Source organism: Abrus precatorius, unplaced genomic scaffold (assembly GCF_003935025.1).
Source record: "Abrus precatorius isolate BTA unplaced genomic scaffold, Abrus_2018 Scaffold5, whole genome shotgun sequence".
In the NCBI taxonomy this organism is placed as follows: domain Eukaryota; kingdom Viridiplantae; phylum Streptophyta; class Magnoliopsida; order Fabales; family Fabaceae; genus Abrus; species Abrus precatorius.
In genome coordinates, this window is record NW_020874395.1 from 4563561 (window position 1) to 4591297 (window position 27737).

General features: G+C 28.4%; 3 protein-coding genes across 4 annotated transcripts; 2 read left to right on the top strand and 1 right to left on the bottom strand.

Moving 5' to 3' along the window:
* Positions 1–1655: 1655 nt before the first annotated feature.
* On the top strand, positions 1656–9744 carry LOC113866934 (plastidic glucose transporter 4-like). Of its 2 annotated transcripts, none has more exons than XM_027501735.1 (14): positions 1656–1926; positions 2133–2360; positions 3634–3748; positions 3975–4042; positions 4364–4496; positions 4579–4678; positions 4767–4879; positions 5676–5769; positions 6323–6476; positions 6914–7060; positions 7172–7245; positions 8408–8496; positions 8615–8729; positions 9172–9744. In XM_027501735.1, the coding sequence occupies exons 2-14, from the start codon at positions 2270–2272 to the stop codon at positions 9352–9354; spliced, it is 1476 nt and encodes a 491-aa protein (XP_027357536.1). In that variant the 5' UTR covers positions 1656–1926; positions 2133–2269; the 3' UTR covers positions 9355–9744. The 2 variants fall into 2 exon arrangements, with proteins under 2 accessions (XP_027357536.1, XP_027357535.1); XM_027501734.1 differs by having other exon boundaries at positions 1688–1926; positions 2100–2360.
* Positions 9745–11176: 1432 nt separating this feature from the next.
* LOC113866935 lies at positions 11177–12801 on the bottom strand. Its single transcript, XM_027501736.1, has 4 exons — positions 12642–12801; positions 12440–12500; positions 11701–11890; positions 11177–11493 (listed from the first exon to the last, which is right to left on the bottom strand). Exons 1-4 carry the CDS (start codon positions 12756–12758, stop codon positions 11451–11453), a joined length of 411 nt encoding a protein of 136 aa, XP_027357537.1. The 5' UTR covers positions 12759–12801; the 3' UTR covers positions 11177–11450.
* An 8090-nt stretch (positions 12802–20891) lies between these two features.
* On the top strand, positions 20892–24953 carry LOC113867234 (delta(7)-sterol-C5(6)-desaturase-like). The gene is made up of 3 exons (XM_027502399.1): positions 20892–21242; positions 22408–22713; positions 24366–24953. The coding sequence occupies exons 1-3, from the start codon at positions 21005–21007 to the stop codon at positions 24656–24658; spliced, it is 837 nt and encodes a 278-aa protein (XP_027358200.1). The 5' UTR covers positions 20892–21004; the 3' UTR covers positions 24659–24953.
* Positions 24954–27737: the final 2784 nt, after the last annotated feature.

Here is a 27737-nt window from a genome sequence, read left to right on the forward strand (position 1 = left end):
TTGATATATTTTAAGTTTTATTATTCTTATATTTTTGTTATTTTAAAATTGTTTTTTATCAATGTAATTTCATAAAAAATCAATAGATTTCTTAATTATTATATTATCATTTGAGATTTATCTAGAATAAAAGTAATGAATTTTTAAAAAATAGAGATTAAATAAAAAATTGAAGGAACTAAAATAAAATAATTGCATAAAGATAAAAATATATTTAAGTTTTTTTTACTTAATTGTATTTTTTTTTTCATTTTTCTTTAGACCAGCAGTGTCTTCCATTGAAGATAATTATATTCAAGTCAGATAGGATTACTAAGGGCAAAAAAATTCTTCCTCTAAGTATTAAATACTCTGCATTTATTAGAATTCAAATTTAAAACCACAGATTAAACTAGAATAATTCTTACTAGTAAATTTATGTGTAATATATTTTTATTTTATTTTTATAATTAATGAATGAATTTGATTTATTATTATCATTTTAACATTTAATCTTGTAATTGTTTAATTATTATAATTGTGTCTTGTCATCACTTTTTTTTACATAAATTTTAAAACTATTATTATTATTTATTTAAGTAATTCAAATTTTAAAAAAATTAAATTGAGATATAAACATTTTCAAAATGTCTAAAAAGTAATTTTTTTAAAAAAATTGATGGACACAATTATTATAATTTACTATTTCTAAAAAATTCTTTATATTAAAAAATATAATCATAAAAATTCTACATTATTTGTTATTATTTTTTCTTAAATATTATATGAATAAATTTTGAATGGTTTAATGTTTATATTCTTTCAATTCATACATTTATTTTTATTTAATATTTTCTTTAAAAAAATAATAATATTTTAAATAAATATATATCATTACTCATTAAAAAATATATAAGTCATATTCCTTTTAAAAAGCATACATCTTAAAATAAAATAAAATATAATTGAATTATTTTATAGTTTACACTAATTTTTAATAAGGACAAAATGTATGAAAATATCAAAATGTTGATAGAGAAAAGTGTGGATAACTATTGTCTATTGTAATGTGGGGTGGGTGGGACCAGTCCACGTCAGAAACGACATTAGCCAGCAGCACCAACGGCATCACCAACGCAACCTCCTTCCATAATCTAATCCTAAATTCCCACGTGAGAGTTTTTTCTTCTTTTTTCCCTCAATTTTCTCAAAACCCCATTTTTGGTTCTCCATTTCTCAGTTTCTTCTCTTGCCATGCAGCAACCATAGCAATGACAACAAAACTTTTCATTTATACATAAAAATATATAATAAAAATTATACATAATAATTTTTTTTATTTTCAAATACATATTTAAAGACATATAATTATAATTTATGAATCATAAATTTTTATCAATATAACAATATAATGCTTTAATGATATTAAATTTTATAATTTTTAATAAATTTTTTTTATTAATTTCTTATCACGTATCTTTAAATTTATATTTAAAATATTGATAAATTTTATTAAAGAATTCAAAATTTAATGTATTGATATTATATAATATTATAGTTTTTAATAAAATCATTATTTATTCTTTATTACTTTTTTTGTACAGATTAAAAAACAAAAATATTAAAATTTACATTTGAAATATGTTAAAAACTATTATTATAATACATTAATAATATTTTTAATTCTTGAAAACATTGTTGAACATTTGGTTAATAAAGAACACCCCAAAGAATAAAAAATATAATTCATTTTTTTTTTCAGTAAGCTCATCTTTGTTGGGTTTCACTTAGTGCGGTCCATTCGAAGCCTCTTCCCCTCATCACAAAAAAACGTAGTAACATAGAAAAAGGGCGAATCCCGATGCAAAAGAAAGTTGCATTTTCTATTCAGTGAGAGCGTCAACACTTAAAAAGTACAAAAATTTCATCACCCTTTTCAGTTGTACGGTAATCCATCTGTTACTTCCCTTTCATCCACACTTCAATCTTGTTTTTGACACTCTCTTCAATTCACTTGCATAAATTATTCCATTCTAATTGGTATTTTTCAACATATTTTGTACATATATGTTTTATTTTAAAAAAATATTGAATTTCTGGGTATGGGAATTTTCTCTCAGATAACATGCACGCATCAACTTTTGGTGTTGAAGGTGCCACCTTTGGGATCACAAGGCAAAAGGGGTTGGTGGGTTTTAGAGAGTTCAGAAATGGGAGTGTTCTGAGACCCAGAAGAGTGTGCACGACCAATAGTACTAATTTCTGCGGTTTAAGGCTTGGTTCTGTCACTATGGTAACCGAGTTAACTAGAACAAGAGTTGGTTTTGGTGGCAATGTCGGCTCCTCCACTAAGCCCAGATCAATAAGGGTTCATGCTTCAGGTTTGTATGCTGGTGGTGGTGGCTTTGATTTGTTCAGTTTGTTAGCTGTTTTGAAATCTTGTCGACTTCATTTGCCAATGATGTGTAATGTGCTTGATGATGATGTCATGTTTGATTTTCTTAGTAAGATTGCTTATTTGATATTTGATTTTGTTGTTGTTGAACTGCATTGATGTTTTCTAGTAAGGCTCTCTGCTTGTCTGTGCTTTTGCTATTCTTGTTTTTGTCGTTGGTTTGAGTCTATTGCTTAATTTCCCCGACATGAAATTCTGTGATTGGTTTTAGGAGAATGCAGATCACAGTAAATGCTGCAAGGACGTGTCACCTGATCATGGTTTTGTAATCCATGCATGAATGGTTAATTTTGACATGGTTGCAAAATTTACAATAGTTTGGCAATTCAGTTTTTATGGATAGTGTTCTTTTGCAAATTAAGAGTCTTCCACATAATTCATCTTTTATAATTGCCTACTGTTAGTCGGTGGCTCTTCTTTCCACATCCAGAACATGTTATGGCATTAATAAGTTTATGTCCTGTAATTGCAATGCACTGATTCTGAAAACACTGCTTTTAGTGCTGGAGCTTGCCTTTTTTAAGTCTTAATATTTGTGAATTCTCTGAGCAGGTTCTTTCAGTTTTGTCTGTGTAAATCTTCTTGTTAGAATATTACAATTCATGATTCTAATTGTATGATGTGATGAATTGCTGAAGACTTTGAATCTTGCAATAAGTGAATAAATTAGTGCAATTCCATATCACGAATACAAATCACACAATTTAGCAATTCATAATTTTTTTCTTTTTACTTTTCTTTCTTCAATTTTCATGAAAGAAATTGAAAAGTTGGATAAGCCAACATTGTTCAAAGAACAGCAAATGAAGGAGCACCGCTGAATGCACCCTATTTGATTATTTGGCTGCTTCGTTTCCATATCTGTTGTATGCACTTTATCTGGCTGTTCAAATTGCTCTGTTTTTAGTTTTTTGAAATAGAGGCTTCACACACACGTGTCTTTTGTTCTGAGACTTATGGTTAAGTTGTTTTATCAATTTATAGCTTAAATTATTACATTGAGCACTATACAATATACATAATTTATATGTTTCAAGATATTTTCACTGTCTTTTAATCTCAGGATTTCATTTGATTTCTGGTTCACAATTCAAAAATTAGCTTGGTGATTCAGATTTGTATATCAGTTTAACTTTCTTGTTGTTTCGTATATAAACGTTCTTACAAACATATTCATAGCAATTAAAATTGAGTTGCAGATGGAGACATTGAGGATGCCGTCCCAACTATTCCTCAGGGCAAATCTTCTGGAACTGTTCTACCCTATGTTGGTGTTGCTTGCCTCGGAGCCATTTTATTTGGCTACCATCTTGGGTATGGATAGCCTCTTCATTTTAGTATGTGGGTTAATAGGCTTCAACACAGCATGTCATTTTCTTTGTGCTTCCATCTAAGCTATAAAAATGATGAGTCAGTAGTTAATGTCTTTAAGTTTTTTGGCTGCTAGATGTGTATAATCTTTTTTTGTAGAACTGTTACTATTTTTCATTGACTAATATCTGTGTTGAATAACTCTCTGGCTACGCCCTGTTTGGTGTAGGGTGGTAAATGGTGCTCTTGAATACCTTGCTAAGGATCTTGGAATTGCTGAAAACACTGTTCTACAAGGTAGATGTTTTGTTTAAAAAAAAATAAAAATTTCATTAATTCATTTAACAATTTTGATTGATTTTATAGCAATGAATATTGTAGATATATGACAATATTGTTTTTTGTTTTATACCCATAGAGGGCAATTTTTCAGTATGTATGTGTTTCAATGTTAATTGTACTGCTACATAAGCAACAAACTGTTTGAGCTTTTTGGAAGAATGTTTTAAATGAAATTTATTACTACTTTTATTCATGTGAATCTTTGTCTCTGTTCACTTGCATATGCCCCATCAATTGTTTTCTCTTGATTATCATGAGTGTGAAATCCATGAACAGGTTGGATTGTCAGCACATCACTTGCTGGTGCCACTGTTGGTTCACTTACTGGTGGAGCATTGGCTGACAAATTTGGAAGAACTAGGACTTTTCAATTAGATGCAATCCCTCTAGCAATTGGAGCATTTCTTTGGTCTGTCAGCTGTTTTTGAGGACAAATTTGATCTTTTATATATTTTTGAAATATGACATTGTAAACTATGATATCTTTACAGTGCTACAGCCCAGAGTGTTCAGACAATGATCATTGGTCGCTTACTTGCTGGTATAGGAATTGGTGTTACATCTGCTATAGTACCACTATACATATCTGAGGTACTTTTTATTTATAAATTATTCTTATCTTTATGACCATGATTACATTTTTTATATGGACTTTGCGGTGACTCCTTCTAATGGGCAGATTTCACCCACTGAAATTCGTGGTGCACTTGGATCTGTTAATCAACTTTTTATATGTATTGGAATTCTTCTGGCACTGGTGGCTGGGCTGCCTCTGGCAGGAAACCCTCTATGGTACTGAGTTTTTTCACCTTAGGCCTCTTCTTTTCTTTTCTTTTTTAAGGATAGGGGTGAGGCGGGTGATGATATTTTTCACATAACCTCTTTTTGAGCTGTTTATTTTATGCTGATTAATGTCATCCAGAGATGGTAAAATATTAGAAGAAAGTGGAGATATTTTTCTTTATATTAACTTCGTGAGTGAGAAATAAATGAAGTGAGAGATGAAAACATGTTCTTGGAAGCAAAAGAGTGATATCAAAATTAGAAATATGACATGTCCCATCATTGGTTGAGTGTTTTATTCTTCTCATCATTGTTGACACAAATGAACAAGAAAATTTAGTTTTGAACTTGTGCTGTTGGATAAAAATGCAGTTGCAAATTCATACTTTGGATATTTAAATTCTCCAACTATGGTGAAGGATAAGTTGAAGTATTCAGCTAGCAATATGCATATTTGATGTACACAAAATGATATTAAATCCATTTAGTTTTTTACCTTAAGCCTTATTTTTGTCAATATTTGAAATTGATATTTTTATTCCCACATTATAGAAGTCATACCTTTTTTTAACAGCCAATATGACTGGATTCACAGGAAGGTTTTACTGCTCTGCACATTTATCTTTTCTTTTTTGAAAGTATTTTTTCCTGGCTGATTTGACTGTGTTAGTTTCAAGTGCATATTCAAACTTTTATTTCATGTATTCGTGGTTTTGAGTTTATTTTTTTCTTGGGGGATCTAGAAACATTTGTTAGTCAGTTCTACTTCTTCTAACTCATTTAATCTTTTGATTTATTTTATCAGGTGGAGGACAATGTTTGGCATTGCAGTAGTTCCATCTATTCTGTTAGTACTAGGAATGGGAATTTCTCCAGAAAGTCCCCGTTGGCTTTTTCAGGTTTTCCTGCAATTCTGTGGCATCTTTTGTTGTGGAAATAATAGGTTCATATGAAAATTAAACTACTGGAAAAAAATTACTTTTAGCACATTAATGGCTTTTTCATCAAATATTTGTATCACAAAGCTCACCATTAGACTTTTCAATATGGTGTCAACCCAGCAAATAAAACTATGAGCTTATTTAAAGACTGGGAAGTATAGCACATTAAAGCACAAATTATATTATGTTTTAAATATACTTGAGATGCTAACAATTTCCTTAAAAGAGTCATAACACTTTCATTTTGTTATATTATTCAACCTAACATTCACATTATTCATAGATTACGTGTCTGTTATGCATATCTGTTAAGACTTAAGATATAATTAAGATATTATCAATTTCCTTAAATACTTAAAATGGATTAAATTGTAAGTGATGATACTTATATTTTGTTTATAATCTAACAGAACATACATAGATGACATGCCTTTTATGTATATCTGTTAGGAGTTTAATGCAATAATTTTATTGTAGGTTTTCTGAGAAAATTCCATGTATTATTTTACAGCAAGGAAAAATCTCTGAAGCTGAAAAGGCTATTAAAACACTCTATGGAAAAGAAAGAGTTGCTGCGGTTATGCATGACTTAACAACAGCAAGTCAAGGTTCTTCTGAACCTGAAGCAGGGTGGTTTGATCTGTTTAGTAGCCGATATTGGAAAGGTATCCAAAATCTCATTTTAGACTAATTCTAGGTTTGATAACACTATGGACAGAAATTCCTTTTGCTGATGGTGCTAACCTGCCTCTTTTGAAGGTTTTAAGGGTGTTTGTGTATACAAGGTCCAATGTAAAAACTACAAAAATTTATGTTTATAATAATTTTATTTTGATGACGATTATGCAAATAAATTCTCTTGTTTCAACTTAAACCCAATGGACTGGTCGGATTTGATTACCAATAAATTTCCTTTAATGTTTGATTCATTCATGCCTCTATTTTAACCTGGTATACTTGTATGAAGAATTATTATTTAATGATAATCTTATCAGGGTTTATGTTTTAATATCACCGACCAATTTTTTTTTAGTTTATTATATAGTTGATTAATGCATTCTTGAAAGAGTATAGCACTTCCTTAAAATATGCATTATTGCAGTTGTCAGTGTTGGGGCAGCACTATTCTTGTTCCAGCAGTTTGCTGGAATAAATGCTGTAGTATATTATTCAACTTCTGTGTTCCGTAGTGCTGGAATTGCTTCTGACATTGCAGCAAGTGCCTTGGTTGGTGCATCAAATGTTTTTGGTTAGTATTTTTTTATCTTAAAATTGTTTATTGTGCAGTCAATAAAAAAGGTCATTGTGCATGTTGCACAAACAAGATATTATTTCTTATTGATGTTTTATTTTGTTGCAGGAACTGCTGTTGCTTCCACCTTGATGGACAAACAAGGAAGGAAAAGTCTCCTTATCACAAGCTTTAGTGGGATGGTAATAGTTATTTTCAGCATACATCTGTGTTAGATCTAAAGCACAAATGTAAGATATTACATGATAGATTAATGATGTGCCACCTGAAACATCACAAGCTTAAATGTGAACTATTGATTTTTGTGAGCCCAATGCTTTGCCAAGCTAAGGTTGTCCAAAGCAAAAGAAATATATCTTGCACTACTTAAGCAACATAATGAATGGTTTATGTGACCATATATACTTGTGCACTTCAAAAGTAATTTTGGACACAAGCATTTTGATAAGTTAGAAACTACCTCCTTTCAGCCTTCAACCCAGCTACAATACTTGAAAGGTCTACATGGCAACATATGAGTACAAGCAGTGCTGACTTTATCAGTTTTACATTAATTAGTAATGCTGCATAGAAACAAATGTATTAATCCTACTTGAGGATGCTGATTTTCTTTTTCTGACATGAATATCACTTCCTTGTCCTCCGTACTACTTTTGTAATTGTAACTTCAGCCTTTATTGATCTGTGTGGTGATTGGTTGCAATAAGCAAATATCATTTCTTCTCAAGCTGGTAAGTGGTAAGGATATGATTCTATAAGGTTTTGTTACTTACAAGGGGGAGTCAGGAGATTCGAATGCCAGTTAGACATGGTGCTTTGTAAAAGTTTATACCCTTGTCTGGGTGGTACTTGGGAATGGAAGGGTTTGTAGATGATGCTACACCTTATTTTAAAATGGGAAACATAAAAGTGAGGCAATACAATACAAGTTTGAGAAGTCTACCCAGGTGATTGAAGTCTATCTTTTCCACTTCTCTTGCTCCCCCATTCTCATGGGTAAATATTTTATTCCATTCTCAAAGAAACTAAGGAAAGGCTAATTTTTTTCAAGCATTATGATATTTGATTTTGTTTCAAGCTTACATGTCAGAAGCATGATTAGGCCCGTAAGTATAGATCTTCTTAGTCTTTAGTGAGTTGCTTAAACAAACTCAAATAATTTTATTAATAATTCAAACTAATTTTAAGCCCTGGCCTCCTAGATGAGATGATGTCTTTGTATTTATGTTTCTGTTTGATGCAATCAAACTAAATCTTCATACCAGCAAGTTATTTATTTTTCTTGTGCAATTTGAATCCTGTGTTTTCTTATTTGGATAGTTGACAGTCATTTCTTTATACTAGGCTGCTTCTATGTTGCTTCTTTCTCTGTCTTTTACTTGGAAGGTCCTTGCACCGTACTCTGGCACCCTTGCTGTCCTTGGAACTGTTCTGTAAGTCATTGTTTTTTGTCCAAAATAATGATAGCAATTCCATTCACTGACACCTTACGGCATTCTTTTATTATACGCTTTGCATTTCTTTTGACTCTGATCTATTTATTTTAACCAGCTATGTCCTATCCTTCTCTCTTGGTGCTGGTCCTGTGCCAGCCCTTCTTCTACCGGAAATATTTGCTTCAAGAATTAGAGCAAAAGCAGTTTCTTTGTCATTAGGCACGCATTGGGTGAGTGACTTCACCATGGAATCTAATATTTTACCTGTAACTAATGCCCTTATCCTGCCATGATTTTTAAAACTATGCTTCTTAGAGGCTAAAACAAACAATAATTTTTGTACCTTGTATGAATAGTTGCTTGTGAGCTGGCAAAATACTTGACTTGCTGTTCTTAAAGTCAAATTAAAGAAAAAAAAAAGTACCTTGAGTTGCCACACCAAACGCATCCACACAGTTGTGCAACTTGTGCTTTCTGTGAATATTGATTTTCTAAATACTATAGTTGAAGAAACATTCCTAACAAATTAGGTTCACTAGGAATGCTTCAGAAGTTCCTTGGATCTTATTGGTATGATTTATGATGCACTTAAGTTTTATTGCTATAGTGGTTTTATTGGTTGCCTGCATATTATATTAACAATGAAAGTTATGGATTTTTTTGTTGTAACAGATCTCCAACTTTGCCATCGGCCTCTATTTCTTGAGTGTTGTAAACAAGTTTGGTATCAGCTCAGTATACTTGGGATTCTCAGCTGTTTGTGTCCTTGCTGTTATGTACATAGCTGGCAATGTTGTGGAAACAAAGGGTCGATCATTGGAGGAAATAGAACGCGCTCTTAGTCCTGCAACATGAAAATCTTCCAGAAAATGCTTGTGGTCATAAATCCTACGCTACTCAAAGCATTGTTTTTCTTTTTTACTCTTGCTACTTATTTATTCTACACATCTGTCTTGCAAGAGTATAGCCAGGGCTAGCTTTTCATTGTGACCAAATTTTGTTCAAGTGCAAATATGGGAACAATAATGTGAGCTTTGGCCAAGCATCTTCAACAATTCAGTACTATCTTTATAAACTGACAGTTTCTGTCACAATGTATGGTAGGCGCAAGCAAGAACATTATCACTTCAAATGTCAGACTGAATAACTTGCAGTGACCTTCCTTTGATGTAATAAACAAGTAATGTTGACACTAATTGTATGCTTCTGAGTTTCTGGAAGAAATAAATAATAATTTTGGATTTGTATAGCGAAAGTAATAGATGAATGGTAAAAACATGTTGGAATCAAGTGTAAATTAGTCCTACATAGAATGGGATATGGGCAAGTTAGGGGTCTTTAAGGAGAAAGACCTATGCACGCATTGCCTTAAAGTTTTTGAGCTGTATTGTGGTGTCTTACTCATTATGAGGCTCCCTATCCCAAGGCACCCATGGTCAATGTGAGAGTGCACCGTAGAGGAAATAGTGACACTAGATGAGCTCTAGCAGAAAGCTAATGGCACCCATGTGGAAGAGAGCAAGGGTAGTGTGAAAGTGTACCGTAAAGGAAACTGTGACACTAGATGAGTAGACCATGGATACTCGGAAAGTGTTGAGTCTCACATGGAATGGGATATGGGCAAGTTAAGGGGGATGCATGGTCCATTTACTCGTCTGAGCCAATCACCTAGATTGACCTAGTTCTTATACCATTGTTGGGTAAGAGAGTTTTTAGATAGGGAACCTCACAATTAATAGAACACAACAATGTAACTCCAAAACCTTAGGACAATGGGTGCATGGGTTCATCTCTTTGTAAACTCTTAACTAGTCCATATCCTATGTGGAACTCAACAAAGCATATAGATGAAACTTTGAAGGTGAAGAGAAGGTGACATTGTAGAAGTGTTTATCCTGCCTATACATTTGTTGGATATGCAAGGGAATTAGATGCATCATGATGCACATAACTTTTTGTTTGGGTTACAAAAAAACTAGTACAATAATGTCACTAACATTTAGCTATTAAGATGTTTATAATCTATTTTTTCTTCCGTTTTTTTTTTTTTACCCTTTTAGAATATCATCAGGTCTTTAGACCATTAGTGTGATAAGAACTATACTCCGACATAAAATGCAGTCACTTTGTAGACAGTTGTGACTCCAAAAAGTCTCAGTTATATGGTGTGTTATATAAGAACATAATCTTGACAATAAACTGTCAATACAGTCACGTAATAATTGGACAGGTGATAAATGATCAGCAAAGTCCAGAAAAGGATGGTGTGCTGTTTAAACATACAGAAATGCTTTTTGAATAATTTTGGGAAATTATTTTAGCCGTTCCTTTTACTTTTTGGGTGTATTTTTAAGATGCGTTTATATAAGAAAAAAAAACATAAGTGAAGAAAGAAATAATTTTATATAGTGTTTCATATGATATTCATTTTAAGTTTAAATATCAGAATGGTTAAACTTAATACCATGCAACATTCTGACAATGATTCGTTCAAACTTTTTTCACTCAACTTGAAACTTGTACAATCTCCAGCTTGGGGAATGAACGGAGAGAAAATTGGAGATAAAAAAGAAATTAAACAGGAACCTTATAACAAAAATTCCAAGTTATCTTTTGTAGTATAAAGATCAAATAACTTGTCTGACGGATACATTGTTGACAATACTACAAATATTGTAAAATAAAGCTCTTTGTAATGTAATTAGATCATTATCTACCAACTTTACTAGCTATAAAAACCAAGACAGAGTTACTGATAACCATGATGTTACATGTCAATTTAAGCCCCAAAACATGAATAACAGATGTTCCCTTAGCATGTAGTACTACATGTGCAAGTGCAACACACTAACTTGAGCATTTGCAGGGTTATCCTACCTCAAACAATACCCAATTTCATAATAATTTTGATCAAATTTCATGGATTCTTCGCTGCAGTTCCTCGGCGATATCTACATGTTGGATTTCCTCTCCCACCTCTCCCTAGTGTCAAGCCTACAAAATGTTCATAACAGACACATCAAAAGGTTGTGAACTGCTCACATGAAACAAAACAAAGAAGTGAAATACCCATATATATATATATACATGAATGAAACACAATTACAATACATAAACATAACCAGTGATGTGTGATGCTAAAATAAGGATCAACTATCAAAGGCAAAAGGTCTAACAACCAAAATGGAGTTAGAGTTGTACCCCCAATGCAATTTTTGCTTCTTTGATGAAGAAAGCACAGATATATTATTCTTTGAGTCTTCATTTCTAGAATCAAAACCTTCACAACCATCCAAGAAGCTTGGTTCTTTGTTATCAACTTTTAAACCCTGAGTTCCACTGGTTTGGCTTGATAGAAGATCACGGCATTGTGACTTCTTCTTGGATCCATCTGCAAAACCATACAATTAGGACATAAAATATAGGAGTAAAACATCAAATTAGTCCCTAAAATTATAAACACAGGTCAATTCAGTCTTTAAAATTAAATTAGAAAAATGTCATTTTAATCTTTGAAATTATTAAACAATAATTATTTTAGTCCTTAACGTTATAAAATGACAGTCATAATAAGAACCAAAATAACATTTTTCTAATTTCAGAGACTGGTGGGTTATTTAGATTGTTGTGTCATATGTACTCAAACTTATATCAATTCTATCACTGCTAACGTGTTTGGATTGGCATCAAATCCACTCAAACACGGATTCATTTCAACGCTACAAGTTACAAACGTAATTTAATGTGATTAAGTTATAGCTTTCACAAAAGTGGTTTTAGTGGGTTTCCAAACACCCACTAGATTGCTAAATGCTTGTTATATCAGAGTCTAATTTAGTATATTACTCGATTAACAGAGGTGGAACGTCAACAACGATAATAGCTTAACAAATATATAACCAATTAAAATTAAATAAAAAAAGAAAAAGGAAGAGAGAACCTTTGGGTTTTGTTTTAAACTTCGATTTTGACTTGAGTTGCAAGCGCCTCTGGTGTAGTTCCTACGACATTGAAATGTTGAGAACAAGTTAACATGGAAGAACATGAAAGAAACGTAGTAGTAAAACAATGCCCATGTACCAGAATGTTGAAAAAATCTAAAATTTAGGAGGAAAAAGAATTGAATTGAAGAAAGTACCCACACGGAATTTCTGCAGCTGGTGTTGGGTAACGACACCTTTTGAATTGAAATTTGGTTGGAGAGAGGGTGTTGATGCGATTGCAGCTTCTCTTCTACGATCTTCTTCTTCCTTTTCCATCTACTTGCCTTGCATAACCTTTTTTCTATTCGCTCAGTGAATGTTTATAAGAACTAGCATAATTTTTGTGCATTCCGTTTGTATCTATAAAACTAAAATAAAATTTCATAAATTAAACTTTAAAAAATAGACATTTTAAACTTTAATTTTATTTTAATTGATCCTTAAAGTTTATTTATTTTTTTAATTAGAGTTCCATTTATTCTTAAACTTCACTTATCTTGCAAATAGATATTTTAAACTTTATTTTTATTTCAATTGATCCTTAAAATTTATTTAGTTTATAAATAAAAAAATTTATAAATTAAGTTAGAATTAAATTATTATTGAAAAAAATTGTATTTATTTATTAAATTTTTTGTGTTGTAATTTTTTAAGCACCAAAACATAATAAAAAAAATTCTAAATTTAAAAAAAATAATGACAAAAAATTAATATATATATATATATATATATAAAATAAAGTAATGAGAAAATTTGTTCATTACCCTTTATTAATATCTAGTCTCACCAATTCATGAAATATAAAAAATTTGTATCCATACATACTTCTCCAATTCTACTCACACTAATACTAAAAGAACATAAGAAAATTTGTATCTGCATACTTATCCAATTCCACTCACACTAACTACTAGAAGAATAATACCAATTTCACTCCCTTATTATTTAATAACTCTTAAAATTAAATTTAAATATTAAAAGCATATTTTTAATCATATTATCAGCAATAAAAAAATCAAGAAAAATATTGGAAACATTTCATTTTAAAAATTATTTTAAATGATAACTTTTTAAAAATTATTTTAACTTAAATTTATAGTTATGAATAATATGTATTAAAATATAAAAATTAAATAATTTTTCAATATAATTTAATTTAAAATAAAATTTTTATCTTATAGTGTAAAAAATGTTTTTAATTAAATATTAATAATTAGTATATATTAGTAAGAGATAAGTTTCTTAAAAGTAAATTTTAAATTAAAAAAATTAAGACAACTTTTATAAATGTAAAAATAGATACTTATAACAAATAATAAAAAATTAAATAATAATTTTAATATTTAAAATTTAGAAAAAATATTACAAATGTAAATATAAAATAAAATAATTATAGAAAAAATAATTTGTACATTATTTTTAATTATAAAATATATATCTGATAAATTATAAAAAAATAAACTTATTACCTTTTTATTTATTAAATAATAAATTTTTATTTATAATATAAAAATTTATTATAAACATGTCCCTCCTTGTTAACTATAATCTGTGTAGACTCGTTTCATTTAAACAAAGCGTGCAATAAAATGACAAGTATACAATACTTTTAAACAGATAAATCATTACAAGAAGAAAATTTAAAAAATATTTTAATACATTTTATTGTTAAGTAAAATTTATTAAAATTTATAAAAGTATAAAAATATTATTAAATTAAAAAAAATATATAAATTTCAATTAATAATTAAATTTATTAAAAAATAAATTACAAAATATGTTATCACACTTTTTGTAGAAAAACATACTGAATGATGATCTGACAAGTATATAAAAAGTTTGTTACATAAATTGAATAATTCTTAGCCTAAAATAAAGATATTGTTCTAGTTTATATATATATAAAACTGTTTTAATTCAACCCTAAAATTAAAGATTAATAACTAAAATTTAAAATAACACCTACTAAAATTCTAACAATTAAACTTAAAGAAATAAAATTAAAATTGCAAGAAAAATAATTATATTCTAAATTATTCTATTGCTACTTGTACTTCAATTTATGGAAGGTCTGATAAATGAATAATTTCCTTCTCCCTTTGAATTTCTCCTCCAAGATAGATTTTAAGGCGCTGTCCATTAACTTTGAACACTCTATCAGAAAAAGGATTTTGAATTATAATTGCTCCAAAAGGAGAGACCTCCTTGATAAAAAATAGGCCTGACCATTTTGATTTTAATTTGCCTAGAAACAACTTCAGTCTAGAATTGAATAGTAAAACTTGTTGTTCAGGCTGAAAGACTTTGTGTTTGATTGCCTTGTCATGATAGGTCTTGGCTCTTAACTTGTAGATTGCAGCATTTTCATAAGCCAAATTCCTCCATTCCTCTAACTCAGTGAGCTGCAATTTTCTTTATTCTTATGATACTTTCTCGTTCAAATTTAAATACTTGATTGTCCAATGTACTTTGTGCTCTAATTCCAATGGAAGGTGACAAGCTTTTCTATATATCAGCTGATATGGAGACATTCCAATAGAGCTCTTGTAAGTTGTACGATAGGCTCACAATGCGTCATCTAACTTTGTTGACCAATCTCTTCTGCTGTTATCCATTGTTTTCTCCAATATTCATTTGATTTCTTTATTCATCACCTCAACCTGCCCACTTGTTTGTGGGTGATAAGGTGTTGCCACCTTATGCTTGATATTGTACTTGTTGAAGAGAGATTGAAGTTGTTGGTTGCAAAAATGAGTGTCACCATCACTAATTAAAATCCTTAGCACTCCAAACCTCACAAAAATATTTTTCTTTAAGAACTTGATCACAATCTGGGTATTGTTTAAGGATGCTGCAACTGCTTCATCCCACTTTGACACGTAATCAATTGCCACCAAAATGTATTTGTTCTGGAATGACGATGGAAATGGTCCCATGAAGTCCATGCCCTAGCAGTTGAAAACTTCCACTTCTAAAATGTTGTTCAAAGGTAATTGATTATTCTTAGTAATATTTCTCATCCTCTAACATTTATCACAACTTCTTGAGTACGCAAAGGAATCCTTGAAAATTGTTGGCCAGAAAAATTCACTCTGCAACACTTTTGTAGCAATCCTATCCCTATTATAATGTCCTCAATAGCTCTGAACTTCAGATTGTGGCACACATCTCTTGAGTATTCCATCTGTTTCAATTCTAAACAAGAAGGGGTCATCCCATATGTATTGATTTGAGTCCTTGAAAAATTTCTTTTTCTGCTGCTATGTGAGATTCTCTGGGATGATATTGGAGGCTTTAAAATTGGCCATGTCAGCCAACCATGGTCTTTCAATTATGGTTAAAAATTGTTCATCAGGAAAATTCTCTTAGATCTCCTTTTTTGCGGATGATGATGACATCCCTTCCGGCCTTGACAAAAATGGTCTGCAATGAAATTATTCTTTCCTTTTTTGTTACAAATCTCCAGATTAAATTCCTGCAACAATAATACCCAGAATTAATCTTGGTTTAGACTCTTTCTTAGAAAATAAAAATTTCAGAGCAGCATGATCTGTGTGAATGATTACTTTGGATCCTATAAGATATGGTTTGAATTTTTTCAAAGCAAACATAACTGCAAGCAATTCTTTTTCTGTGGTGGCATAATGTGTTTGTGCCTCATTTAATAATAATTTTTTGTAAAAAATAAGATTTTAAATTCTTATATTATTTTTATGATTGTGTATATTAAAATTTACATAATTTAAATATGGGTAAGTATGTTATCTAAAAGTTGATATTTACTTTATAAAATTAAACTACTTATAAGAAACTTGAAACTAATGGTTAGATTAATAATTTTTTTATTTTTTAAAAAATGATTAAGAAGTATCAATGTTTAAGTTTATATATATTAATATTTTGTGTAAAAATTTGTTTAGAAATCAGGAAGAACAAAGTTTGAAGAGTAGAAAATAAGATGAAAAAGGAAAAAGTATTAATACACAATTTTTTAAAATAAAAAAATAAAAATATAATATTAGGAGAATTTTTAAAATTTTTTAATTTTTTTCCTTTCATTTAAAGATTCTCTTTCTCCATCTTTCAACTATTAACTCTTAAATAAAGTTTAAAATAATTTATGTATAAAAAAAATAGTTTTGTAGAAAAAAAAATGGTCTTCTCTTAAGACAAGATTAAATCTAATAAAACTAATCCCTCTAAGTAAATATCTAATATCACAAATCAAGGAAATAAAGGATAATTACAATTTTGGATATTCACAATGAAAAAAATGGCTGCCTTAAAGTCGTTTTCAATCCAAATATGATGGATATTCTTAGAGATAACAAACTTTAATTTCCAAAATATACTCCAAGAGTTCAACAACTAGAGGAAAGCACAAGTCTAAAACTTTGTGAAATCCAGCAATAAACCTTCCTTAACTGTCTAATGAGCCATTTACAACTAGTAGATCCATTATTAAGGGAGAAACATTTCTTTTTTTTTAGATTTTCTAGATACTTGTTTTTTTTAGATGGTTAGTCTAATTTTGTTTGTTTCTTTAGACTGTTTATTAACAAAAAAAAAAAAAAGTGTCATAAAATACTAATAGTAATCAGTTTTATTTTGTATAGAGTTTATCTTATATAATAGTATATAAATTTATATATATAATAATTTTATATTAGAATATAATTTAACATAGGATTATCAGAAAGTGTGAGTAAACATTATAGGACAATGAGTCTATCCAATACATAACCAAGCACAATTAAGTTTTATCGCAACGTCAATTGATCACAGGAGCTGTTGTCCAAATATTCCGACCATTGTCCATTAACTCATCGATCACTCCCATGAGAATCACTTTTCTAAAAGGGAACATCCTTAAAGTAAAATTATCAAATTAATTTTGATTTATAAATACCTTCTTAATGTTAATATTTATTTAATAAACTTCATTACTTTTAAATTTTTTTTTGTTATATTATTAAATAAAATAATATAAACATACTAAAAAACATTTTTTTTACCAAAATTAATTAATAAATTTTATAACCAATTATAAGTTTTATTTAATAAATTTTTTATGTGATCATATATTATTAATTAATAACCCTAAAAAAATTAAATTCTATGTCATATCATTTATTATATTTATTAGTTTTTGTATTTATCTTAAAATATAAGCATGTACCAAATATTTTCTTTATCAAACAGGAGTGGAGATGGGAGGCTGAGTCTGTGTCTCAGCCCACAGAAATATCACATGTAGCAGCAAACATGGTTCCATTATTACTTATTACATAATCTTAACTTGGACCTTTTATAAATTACCACCCGTGAATAACATTATAGTTTTTACCAAAGTAAGTCACCTTCAACCAATGTCTTTTCCTACCTTGTTTTTCACGAGTTTGGCTTATTAGAAATAAAATTTAAATATTTTAATTTTAATAGATTTCAATTTTTAATATTTATTCATCTTTGTATTAGTTATTTATTTTTACTAGTAGTAGAAAATTTTCTTGATTTCCATTATTTCAGCCCACATATAGACAATTTTATTTTTGTATATTTCCATGTAAAACTTTCTTAAAAAAATGATTTAAAGTTTAAAGGAGAGCAGTGAAGAAAAAAATATTATTTTAAAAAATCAAAATAAAAAAACTTAAAACTATAGATTTAATAAAATTTTGAAATATTTATAAAATTTCTTTCGTATAAAAACTTTCTAACAAAACTTATCATCAAATAATTTTTTTTTTAAAAATTAATTTCTAAAAAGTATTTTTTTTTCGTAATACAAATAAAACTATGATTTCAGTCATGTATTGTGTATCAAAGATTCAAAATTTTATAACTGATGAAAAAAAATATATATACATACTATTATGTGAGTACTTAAAACCATATAATTTTATATCATAAACAAAATTCTCTCGTTAAATACGTAGTTTATCTTCTTTCTCTGCACTGATAAAATAAATAAATTATACTTAGAATAATTTGATTTATATATCAAAATTTATGAAAAGATTATATGTAAGGAAGAGAAATTGAAAAAAATATTCAATAAGATGAATTATATGATTATGTAAATGTTGTTTTTATAAAACTAATTTTAAATATTTATTATCTTAAAAATACAATTAATACTTTATTTTTAATAAAAAATGTTTTTAATGCTTAAATTTAGTTTTAAGAGCTATTAAATAATAAGGAAGTGAAATTGGTATTATTTTTCCATTAGTTAGTGTGAGTGGAATTAGATAAGTATGTATAGATACAAACTTTCCTATATTTCGTGAAGTGGTGAAACTAGACATTAATAAAGTGATGGAAAAATTTGTCCATTGTCCATTACCTTTTATTAATGTCTAGTCTCATCACTTCACAGAATATAGGAAAGTTTGTATCCATACATACTTATCCAATTCCACTTACGCTAACTACTAAAAGAACAATACCAATTTCACCCCTTATTATTTAATAGCTCTTAAAATTAAATTTAAACATTAAAAATATATTTTCAATCATATTATCAGCAATAAAAAAATATTGGAAACATTTCATTTTAAAAATTATTTTAAATGATAACTTTTTAAAAATTATTTTAACTTAAATTTATAGTTATGAATAATATGTATTAAAATATAAAAATTAAATAATTTTTAAATATAATTTAATTTAAAATAATACTTTTATCTTATAGTGTCAAAAATGTTTTTAATTAAATATTAATAATTAGTATATATTAGTAAGAGATAAGTTTCTTAAAAGTAAATTTTAAATTAAAAAATTAAGACAACTTTTATAAATGTAAAAATAGATACTTATAACAAATAATAAAAAATTAAATAATAATTTTAATATTTAAAATTTAGAAAAAATAGTAAAAATGTAAATATAAAATAAAATAATTGTAGAAAAAAAATTATACATTATTTTTAATTATAAAATATACATATGATAAATTATAAAAAAATAAACTTATTACCTTTTTATTTATTAAATAATAAATTTTTATTTATAATATAAAAAATTATTATAAAGATGAGCTATAAAGTACCTGTCCCTTTTTGTTAACCATAATCTAGGTAAACTTGTTTCATTTAAACAAAGCGTGCAATAAAATGACAAGCATACAATGTTTTTAAATAGACAAATCATTAAAAGAAGAAAATTTAATATATTTTAATACATTTTATTGTTAAGTAAAATTTATAAAAGTATAAAAATATTATTAAATTAAAAACAAAATTATATAAATTTTAATTAATAATTAAATTTATTAAAATATAAATTACAAAATATGTTATCACATTTTACGTACAAAACATACTGAATCATGATCCGTATACGATAAGTATATAAAAAGTTTGTTACATAAAGTGAGTAATTCTTAGCCCAAATAAATATACTGTTTTAGTTTTTTTATTTATATATATATATAAAAATTGTTTTAGTGTTAGTTATAGAAAACTTTTTCTTTTTATTTGTTTGATAAAAAAATTTACTAATTAGCATTTGTCTGATAAAAAAAATTTATTATTTTTTTATTTTATATTTGCTACTATCATATTTAAATCTAAAATATAAGTACTGCCTATCTCTGTCTTCAATAATTGTATATTCATAAGTTGTATATTTTATTTTTAATAGTAATATTGCCATTTAGAGAAATATATTTTTGGTGAGTCTTTATTTGATATATTAATCTCTAAAATTATAATATTGCCTTATTAGGTTTAAAAATAATCTCTAAAAAATTATTAAATATTTTTTAAAGTCTTTTAGTATATATTAAAATTTGATTTTGGTCCCAATAATTTTTTTTTAATTTTAATTCCTACATTCTTTTAGAATTATTGATTTTAATACTTATTTCTGACATAACTGCACAAAAAAGCACGTAACACAAAAATTAACACATGATAACATTTAAATTAAATATGTCATCATTTTATATTAAGAGACTAAACCAATATTTTTTAAAAACGTAGAAATGAAACTTAAAAGAATAATTTTATAAAGAAATATTTAATTTGATATATTTTATAAAATAAAGAAATATTTAATTCTTATTTAAAAGTTATTCTCTAATCCATAAAAAAATTAGTTCTTACTATTAAAAAATATTAATTAAATGTCAAATTAGTCAATAAAATATTAATTTAATATTATCACAGGTGATATTAACAAAATTATTAATATTTAAAGTAATGTTTTGCTTCTGTAATATTATAATACCGTTAAAAAAATATTAACACAATTTAATAATAATATTTTTATAAATAATATTTTTTAACAGTATTATAATGATTAAAATTAAAGTATAATAAAATATTTATATAATAATTAAAAATATAAATTTTGAAGCATTAAAAAATAAATTTATAAACGTTTTATTTTAATCTTAGAAGGGAAGTAAACAGACCCGCACACTGTTTCAGACTCTCTCTCATCTATTTGTTCTGTGTGCGGTGTTTTAATTGTTCGATCATCCTTGTCATTAGATTCATTGATTCATCACCGACATGGAAGACTCTGCATTGTTGAGCAGCGACTATGGTAAACTCTTCGCGGAGGACACAGACTTTTACAACCGCATTGTGCTGGCCACTTTCTTGCCACAGTGCGTGTGGGACCCACTTCCTCGCTTCTTCCAAACATGGCTTCGCAACTACGTTGGTGGAGTCCTTCTTTACTTCATATCTGGTTTCCTGTGGTGCTTCTACATTTACTATTGGAAACGGAACGTTTATGTCCCCAAAGGTCTCTTCTTCTCTTTTTTTCTGTTAAAGATGTCATGTTTTGGTTCTTTTATCAAATGGGTCTTGATTTGTTTCTTAATCTGATTTCTTATTCTTATTGTTTTTCGATTTTTTTAATTTAAAAATAAAAGAAAAGATTGATTTTTGTTTATTTGGGGTGGGGGATTGTTTGTAGGCTTTAATCTCTTTGGAGGTGATGAATTGGTGTTCAATTAGATATCGGTCTTTCAATGTGTGATTTTCACTTGACTTCTTTTTTTTAACTTTTAAGCTATTTATCTTAGATGCGTTGTGCTCGGATTCAAGCCGAATAAGCTGATATCTGATTTTTTTTTTTTTTTGTCATTGATGGTTTCCTTTGGTTACCTTGACAAAATTGATCAGTGGTCATATTTATTTATTTTCCTTTTAAATTTTGATATTGGTGTTTTTTGTATTTGAAAATGTAAGGAGGTTTTGGTTCATTTCCTGCACATGATATCTGCTTCTAATTTCTTGTTTTGGATCTGTATTTTGAATTTTTGTTTTTCATGTATGTTATCAATTATGTACTGTTTGTTTGGTAAACTGAGTAATGCCTCTCATGTATTGTATGTTGTGTAAAGGCTTATTTAAACTGTGATTTAGGACAAACAAGTTTTTCAGTGAGCATTAAGCAAGTGTTTGGGACTAATGTTTTTGTTCAGGAAAAATCCACTCAACCAAACACAATGCATGTTCCTACATTCCTAGAGAGGGCTTTTTTTGCACTTTGTTGTGATCTGTCCAAGATGCCATGGACATCTATTTTCTGGTCATTTTTTTCATCAGTTGTGGAGAATCTAAATAATTTCTCTTGTTTGCAGCTTACTTTGGTCAATTTCATTATTACAAATACCAACATGGTTTTAGTAGTTTGCAGCTGTAAATCTTACAAGAGGGATTGCATTGGTAGTGGATTGTTCAATTGTTTATTCAATCAGAACATTGGTGTTTGTTGTTTCATGCCTATATGAATTGACTAGAACCTCATTCAAATCGCCACCTTACAGTTTTTAGCTTTTCTTTCTAAGTTATAGCAATTGTCAGCTGACCATAAAGGAGAATTTTAAGTGATTTCTGTGTAAGGTACGTATAAAGTCTTCTGTAAAATTCTTTTCTTGATATATTTAAATCTACTGTTGCAGATGCTATTCCGTCACGTAGAGCTATGTTGTTACAAATAGGTGTTGCTATGAAAGCCATGCCTTGGTACAGTCTGCTTCCAACTATTTCAGAGTACCTGACAGAAACTGGCTGGACGAAGTCCTATCCTAGATTATATCATGTCGGTTGGCTTGCTTACCTTGTGAATTTATCAATTTATCTAATTCTTGTAGAGTTTGGTATTTATTGGGTGCACAGAGAGCTGCATGACATAAAACCACTTTACAAACACCTCCATGCTACCCACCACATCTACAATAAACAGAACACTCTCTCTCCTTTTGCTGGTGAGTACATTAAATATTCAACATTTTGACACTGAAGTCATTGTTTTCTCAAGCTAGAACTCTATTTATTCATATATTAATTTTTTGAAACTTTATAATACTTGATTAGAAGAGAGTTTGGTTTTCTTAAAAAGATGTTTCTGTGTATTGTTGGTTGGTTTATTTAATAATTTATGCATATATGCTGGGGTAGATGATATTGATTATAAGGATTAGAACTTGATCAGAATGACTTAATATATGTTTTTGACAAAGTAATTTCCTGGTTAACCTTCAAGTTAATCACTCATAAAACAACTTTATCATGAGAAACTAATCCTTCTGTACCGTATGTCATGTGAAACTTAAATATGTTCTTTTCAGATGCACCAGGAGTAGTTAGGGATTTGGGCAGGCCATGAACCTGACTAAGAAGCTGAGGGGGAGGGCTTGGAACCCCTTCCAAAAATTGTTGCTAGATTTGTGAATTTGTTTTGCCTATTGGTTTAGTTAGCTGAAATATGAAGAACTAAATATTAGTCACACACACACACACACATATATATATAGTAAGATTCTTTAACATGTCATATACATATCAGATATCACCAATTTACAGTATCTACTCCAGCTTGACTAAGAAACTTGCAAAACCTCATAAATGGAAGGGCATATCTAGGAAGGACGGTAGTATTAGTTACAATAAAAGGGAAATAGAAATAGAATTATGAACATATTCTGAAAGGAAGGAGACTAACAGAAACAAAGAGAGAATATGGAAAATTTTTGTTGGGGATATAAGGGTATAGACAAAACCAATAATATAGATCAGACCTGAATATATGTAAATTGAGATAAAGATATTTACTTTCATTAGAGTTGAAGTAGTTTTGTGTCTCTACAATAACATTTGTATTGAAATCCCATTTCATGCAACTTATTGTCTGTCAACCAATAAATATATTTCCCAAAATGGTGGGGAGGGCTCAAGGTATCTGTTGCCTTTAATCAATATTCCTTGATTTCATTATATAAAACTTTTAACTACATCATGCTATGCCACTTTTCATCCTTTAGCCATCAGAAACCAAGTTGTCTCTTAATAGTAAACTTTTTCTCTGGAAGCTTGACCTTATCTGTTTGTATTACCCCATGTTTTACTTTTTAAACACAAGCCGACAAACGGAAACTTCGCGTTCATTCCAAGTAGTTGGTAGACTATTTATCTTTCATTTTAGTGTGGTTTATAACCGAAGCATGTATGGAAACTACGATACTTGCAAATGACATGCTGTTTTATTAACAACATGTTTAATTAATAGTATATATGTAAGGTTTTCTTTCCTTGTTATAAATGAACGTGTGTTATTTTGTTTACTAGAACCGAGAAGCAACATTTCCATTTTGATACCGCCGTACAAAGACGTTATACTTCTCATTTATGTTAGTCTGTTACTTGTGTTGTTCTGTAATAATACTCTGGTTTCGAGAAGTACCGTTATCTTGTTCTGTCATACTCATACTACTCCAGTTTCCAGAAGTACTGTTATCTTGATTTGCACTACCGTTGGTTTCTTTCTCATGGTCACTTTGATATTAGATATTACCACTTTTGTCCATATCATTCCCACCAGATAAAGGATGGACTGACTTTTTTTCCCCATGTATCTCAGGTTTGGCATTTCACCCTCTTGATGGTATACTTCAGGCATTGCCACACTGCCTTGGTTTGTTTATCATCCCAACCCATTTTACTACACATTTAGTGCTCATATTCATTGAGGGCATTTGGACTGCAAACATTCATGATTGCATTCATGGAAAATTGTGGCCAGTTATGGGTGCTGGTTACCACACCATTCATCATACTACATATCGGCACAACTATGGGCATTACACCATATGGATGGATTGGATGTTTGGGACCCTTCGCGACCCTGAGGAGGACAAAGGCAAGGCAATGTGATGTAATGAATTGTAGACTTGCATTGGCATTCATTAGTTATCATCTCTGCATTGTTGAAATGCGGTTCCTTGCATGTAAAGCATAAGTATGTTCACTGCATTTATCTTGTGTAAATCACAAGGTGATGTTCGAAATTATAGAGACAGGGTTTAGGGTTAAGGTGGTACTTCCTTGTATCTGACTCCATTGTTACTGTGTATACCACAGGTTATGTGGTTAAGCTTATTTTCTTTCTTAAATTGTGTGGCAGAGATTGAGATGATAATGCAATTTTCTCCTCATTTGAGAACTGATGACTCCCACTATCATGCCTTGTCATGTTTCCTTCTCTTTCCCTCATTCATTGCATCAATGGTTCCAGGGTAAATTATACTTTCTTCTGAAAGGTGTTATATTACATTACACTTGCTCCTAATTTCAAAAAAATGCTCCATCTCTCTAAGAGATGAATACATGTTATACTTTATTTTGTTTGATGTAAACGAATTTCTTAACCTCGGTGAACTATGACTAAGTCTCTAAAGGGCATTTTTTCTCTCTCTGTATATTAAAGTTATTGATAGCTAATTTTAAACATTATATTATTGAGGTTTTAGAGTTCAGAAGATGAAATTAAAGTTTTAAACATACATATTATTGGCTTTGAAATTTTATTCAAAATTTTTTATTTCATCTTCTATAGTTTTAAATTTGATAGTAGAGGTTGAAAGTTAGTCGTTGGTGATGTTAAGAATTACAGTTAGAAAAAAATCCTTAGAGGTTTGTATGCATTAAAGTGAATATCTCATGAAAAGGAAACCCTTGGAGAACTTGATATTTTACCGAGTTCTATGGTGTCATGTTTTGTGTAATTGATCTCATTTAGTGAAAAAAAGTTACCATTATATGATAAGGAAACAAAATCTTAAACTAAGAAAGGAAGGAAGCAAAATGGAGTAGAATTTATTTTATACTAGATATAGACCTGCACATTGTGCAGGTATCTTAGATTCCATTTAACATCCAACCACTTGGAAGAAACTTGGCTTTGAATTCCATTCCACATCCAACATATATTAGAATAAATTTACTTGACTGTATTGGATGGACAATTAGTTATTAGAAGTCCTTTTTTATTTGTTTTTAGATTTTTTCCAGTAAAAGAAATCCTTTTTAGCTATATGTGAAAACTTTTGTTGAAGGTCTGAGGTGTACCTTTTTGGATTAAATATGTTTTGGTCTCTCAAAATATACTGTATTTTAATTTTGGCTTTTATAAATATGCCTATGAAAAAGCAACACATGTCAATATTTAAATTAGTAATATTATCACTTAACAGTGTGAATAAAGACTAAAACTAACATTTTTTAAAAATATTGTAAGGATTAAAACTAAAAAATAATTTTGTCAAAACTAAAATTAAAATATAATATATTTTAAAATATTGAAAATATAGTTGAGGCTGGTTTTTGTTCTCCTTTACATTGGCTATGCGTATTCTTTAATTAGAAAACAGAGCAAGAGTCTGATTAACGCACCAACATTTCTTAATAAGCATTTAATATACTTTATCAAAAACCTTTAATTTTAATATTTAATATAATAAACACACTTCTAACTTTTTATTAAAATTTATTAAAAATTTTAAGTTGTCTTACTCTTTTTTATATTTCTCTCATATTTATGTATTTTAACCAATAATTAAGAGTTTAAAGAGCATGTTGTTGGTATTCCTTTTCATCATTTAATAAAAGATATAAGAGAAATATTAAAAATATATTTTTTAACACATTCTTAACTATTCATTAAAATTTATTAAATATTATAAAAATATGAAAGAAAAATATTAAATTAGGATTAATAAAGAGAAAAATTCACTTAATTTTTGTATATTTAATAAATTTTAACCATCAATTAAAAATATATTAAAAAGTAAGATGTTAGTATTTTTCAAAGAATAAAAAAAACACAAATGACCAATTAAGTGCTCTAAAACTAAGGTCTTATTTATATTGACGCAATTTTTTAATACTTTTAATAAAAATTAATATTATTTAATGACTAAAATCAATTGAAAAATATAATTCAATTATATTTAATAATTTAAAATTAATTCTATTAATATTTTTTTTACCAAACTTGAAATAAATTAAGTTAAATATTTGGGTAGTGATCGAGTGTGGGGAAAGGTGACCAATAATGGATTCTGAATAGCAAGTGCATATGTGATCAGATGAGGTAGAATAAGGAGACCAAATCTGAATCACAGAGTCACACAGTCACGTCCATTTATGGGACATGCAATTCTGTAAATAAAATCTGTACAGGTTATGCAGCTTGTCCTCGTACCATGGAAAATAATGAGACAAAATATAAGTAAATTACTGTAAGTGCTCTTTTTAATTAAAATTAAATTTTATCGAATTGAAGTGTGTCAATATTTATTAAAAAAAACATTAAAGTGATATTTCAATTTTGATTAACAATGCATTACTAAAATATTTATTTAATAAATTACTTTTAAACTATGCTTATGTTATATAATTAAAAGTAACTCATTTTAATACAATATATTAAAAAATATTAAATTTAAGCTGAAAATAATCATAATTTTTTTATAAACTCTTTTAAATATCCTCTTACTTTTTATCTAAAATAGTAATCAATTCTTGCGGATGAAAATAATAAAATGCACACTTTTCTTTTTTCCAACCTTAATTTTTTACATTTAAAATTTTACCTATATTTTATTTATTTTTATACCAACTTTATAGTTTAATTATTATGGGACAGCATGGAAGTCAAGTTTGGAACCAATATTTATATCTCTAAATTTACTGCTGTTAACCATCATGCTTAAATTGTATAGTAATATTAACGTAATTGGTAGTTCAACAATATCATTGCAATATGTATTGACAGTTCAATAATAGCAATACAGCTATGTCCCATTAGTAAGTATTAGAAATTCAAGTAAGAATAATTCTGATATTAACGAGTCTACAAGTGCCCAAGTAGTTTTTTAAATACTATACATTTAATATTAAGTTAATGATGTTAATATGACTAAAAGTATGCACGTATAAAAGTGTAAAGGTT

Bases quoted from the DNA above. Each gene is read 5' to 3' on its own strand.
- LOC113866934 (XM_027501734.1), top strand. From the start codon at position 2,105: ATGCACGCATCAACTTTTGGTGTTGAAGGTGCCACCTTTGGGATCACA. The intron at 6,477-6,913 runs GTATCCAAAATC...GCATTATTGCAG, and splicing joins TAGTAGCCGATATTGGAAAG to TTGTCAGTGTTGGGGCAGCA. The intron at 7,246-8,407 runs GTAATAGTTATT...TCTTTATACTAG, and splicing joins TCACAAGCTTTAGTGGGATG to GCTGCTTCTATGTTGCTTCT.
- LOC113866935 (XM_027501736.1), bottom strand. From the start codon at position 12,758: ATGGAAAAGGAAGAAGAAGATCGTAGAAGAGAAGCTGCAATCGCATCA. The intron at 11,891-12,439 runs GTTCTCTCTTCC...ATGGTTTTGCAG, and splicing joins GTTTAAAACAAAACCCAAAG to ATGGATCCAAGAAGAAGTCA. The intron at 11,494-11,700 runs GTACAACTCTAA...AACATTTTGTAG, and splicing joins AAGCAAAAATTGCATTGGGG to GCTTGACACTAGGGAGAGGT.
- LOC113867234 (XM_027502399.1), top strand. From the start codon at position 21,005: ATGGAAGACTCTGCATTGTTGAGCAGCGACTATGGTAAACTCTTCGCG. The intron at 21,243-22,407 runs GTCTCTTCTTCT...CTACTGTTGCAG, and splicing joins GAACGTTTATGTCCCCAAAG to ATGCTATTCCGTCACGTAGA. The intron at 22,714-24,365 runs GTGAGTACATTA...CATGTATCTCAG, and splicing joins CACTCTCTCTCCTTTTGCTG to GTTTGGCATTTCACCCTCTT.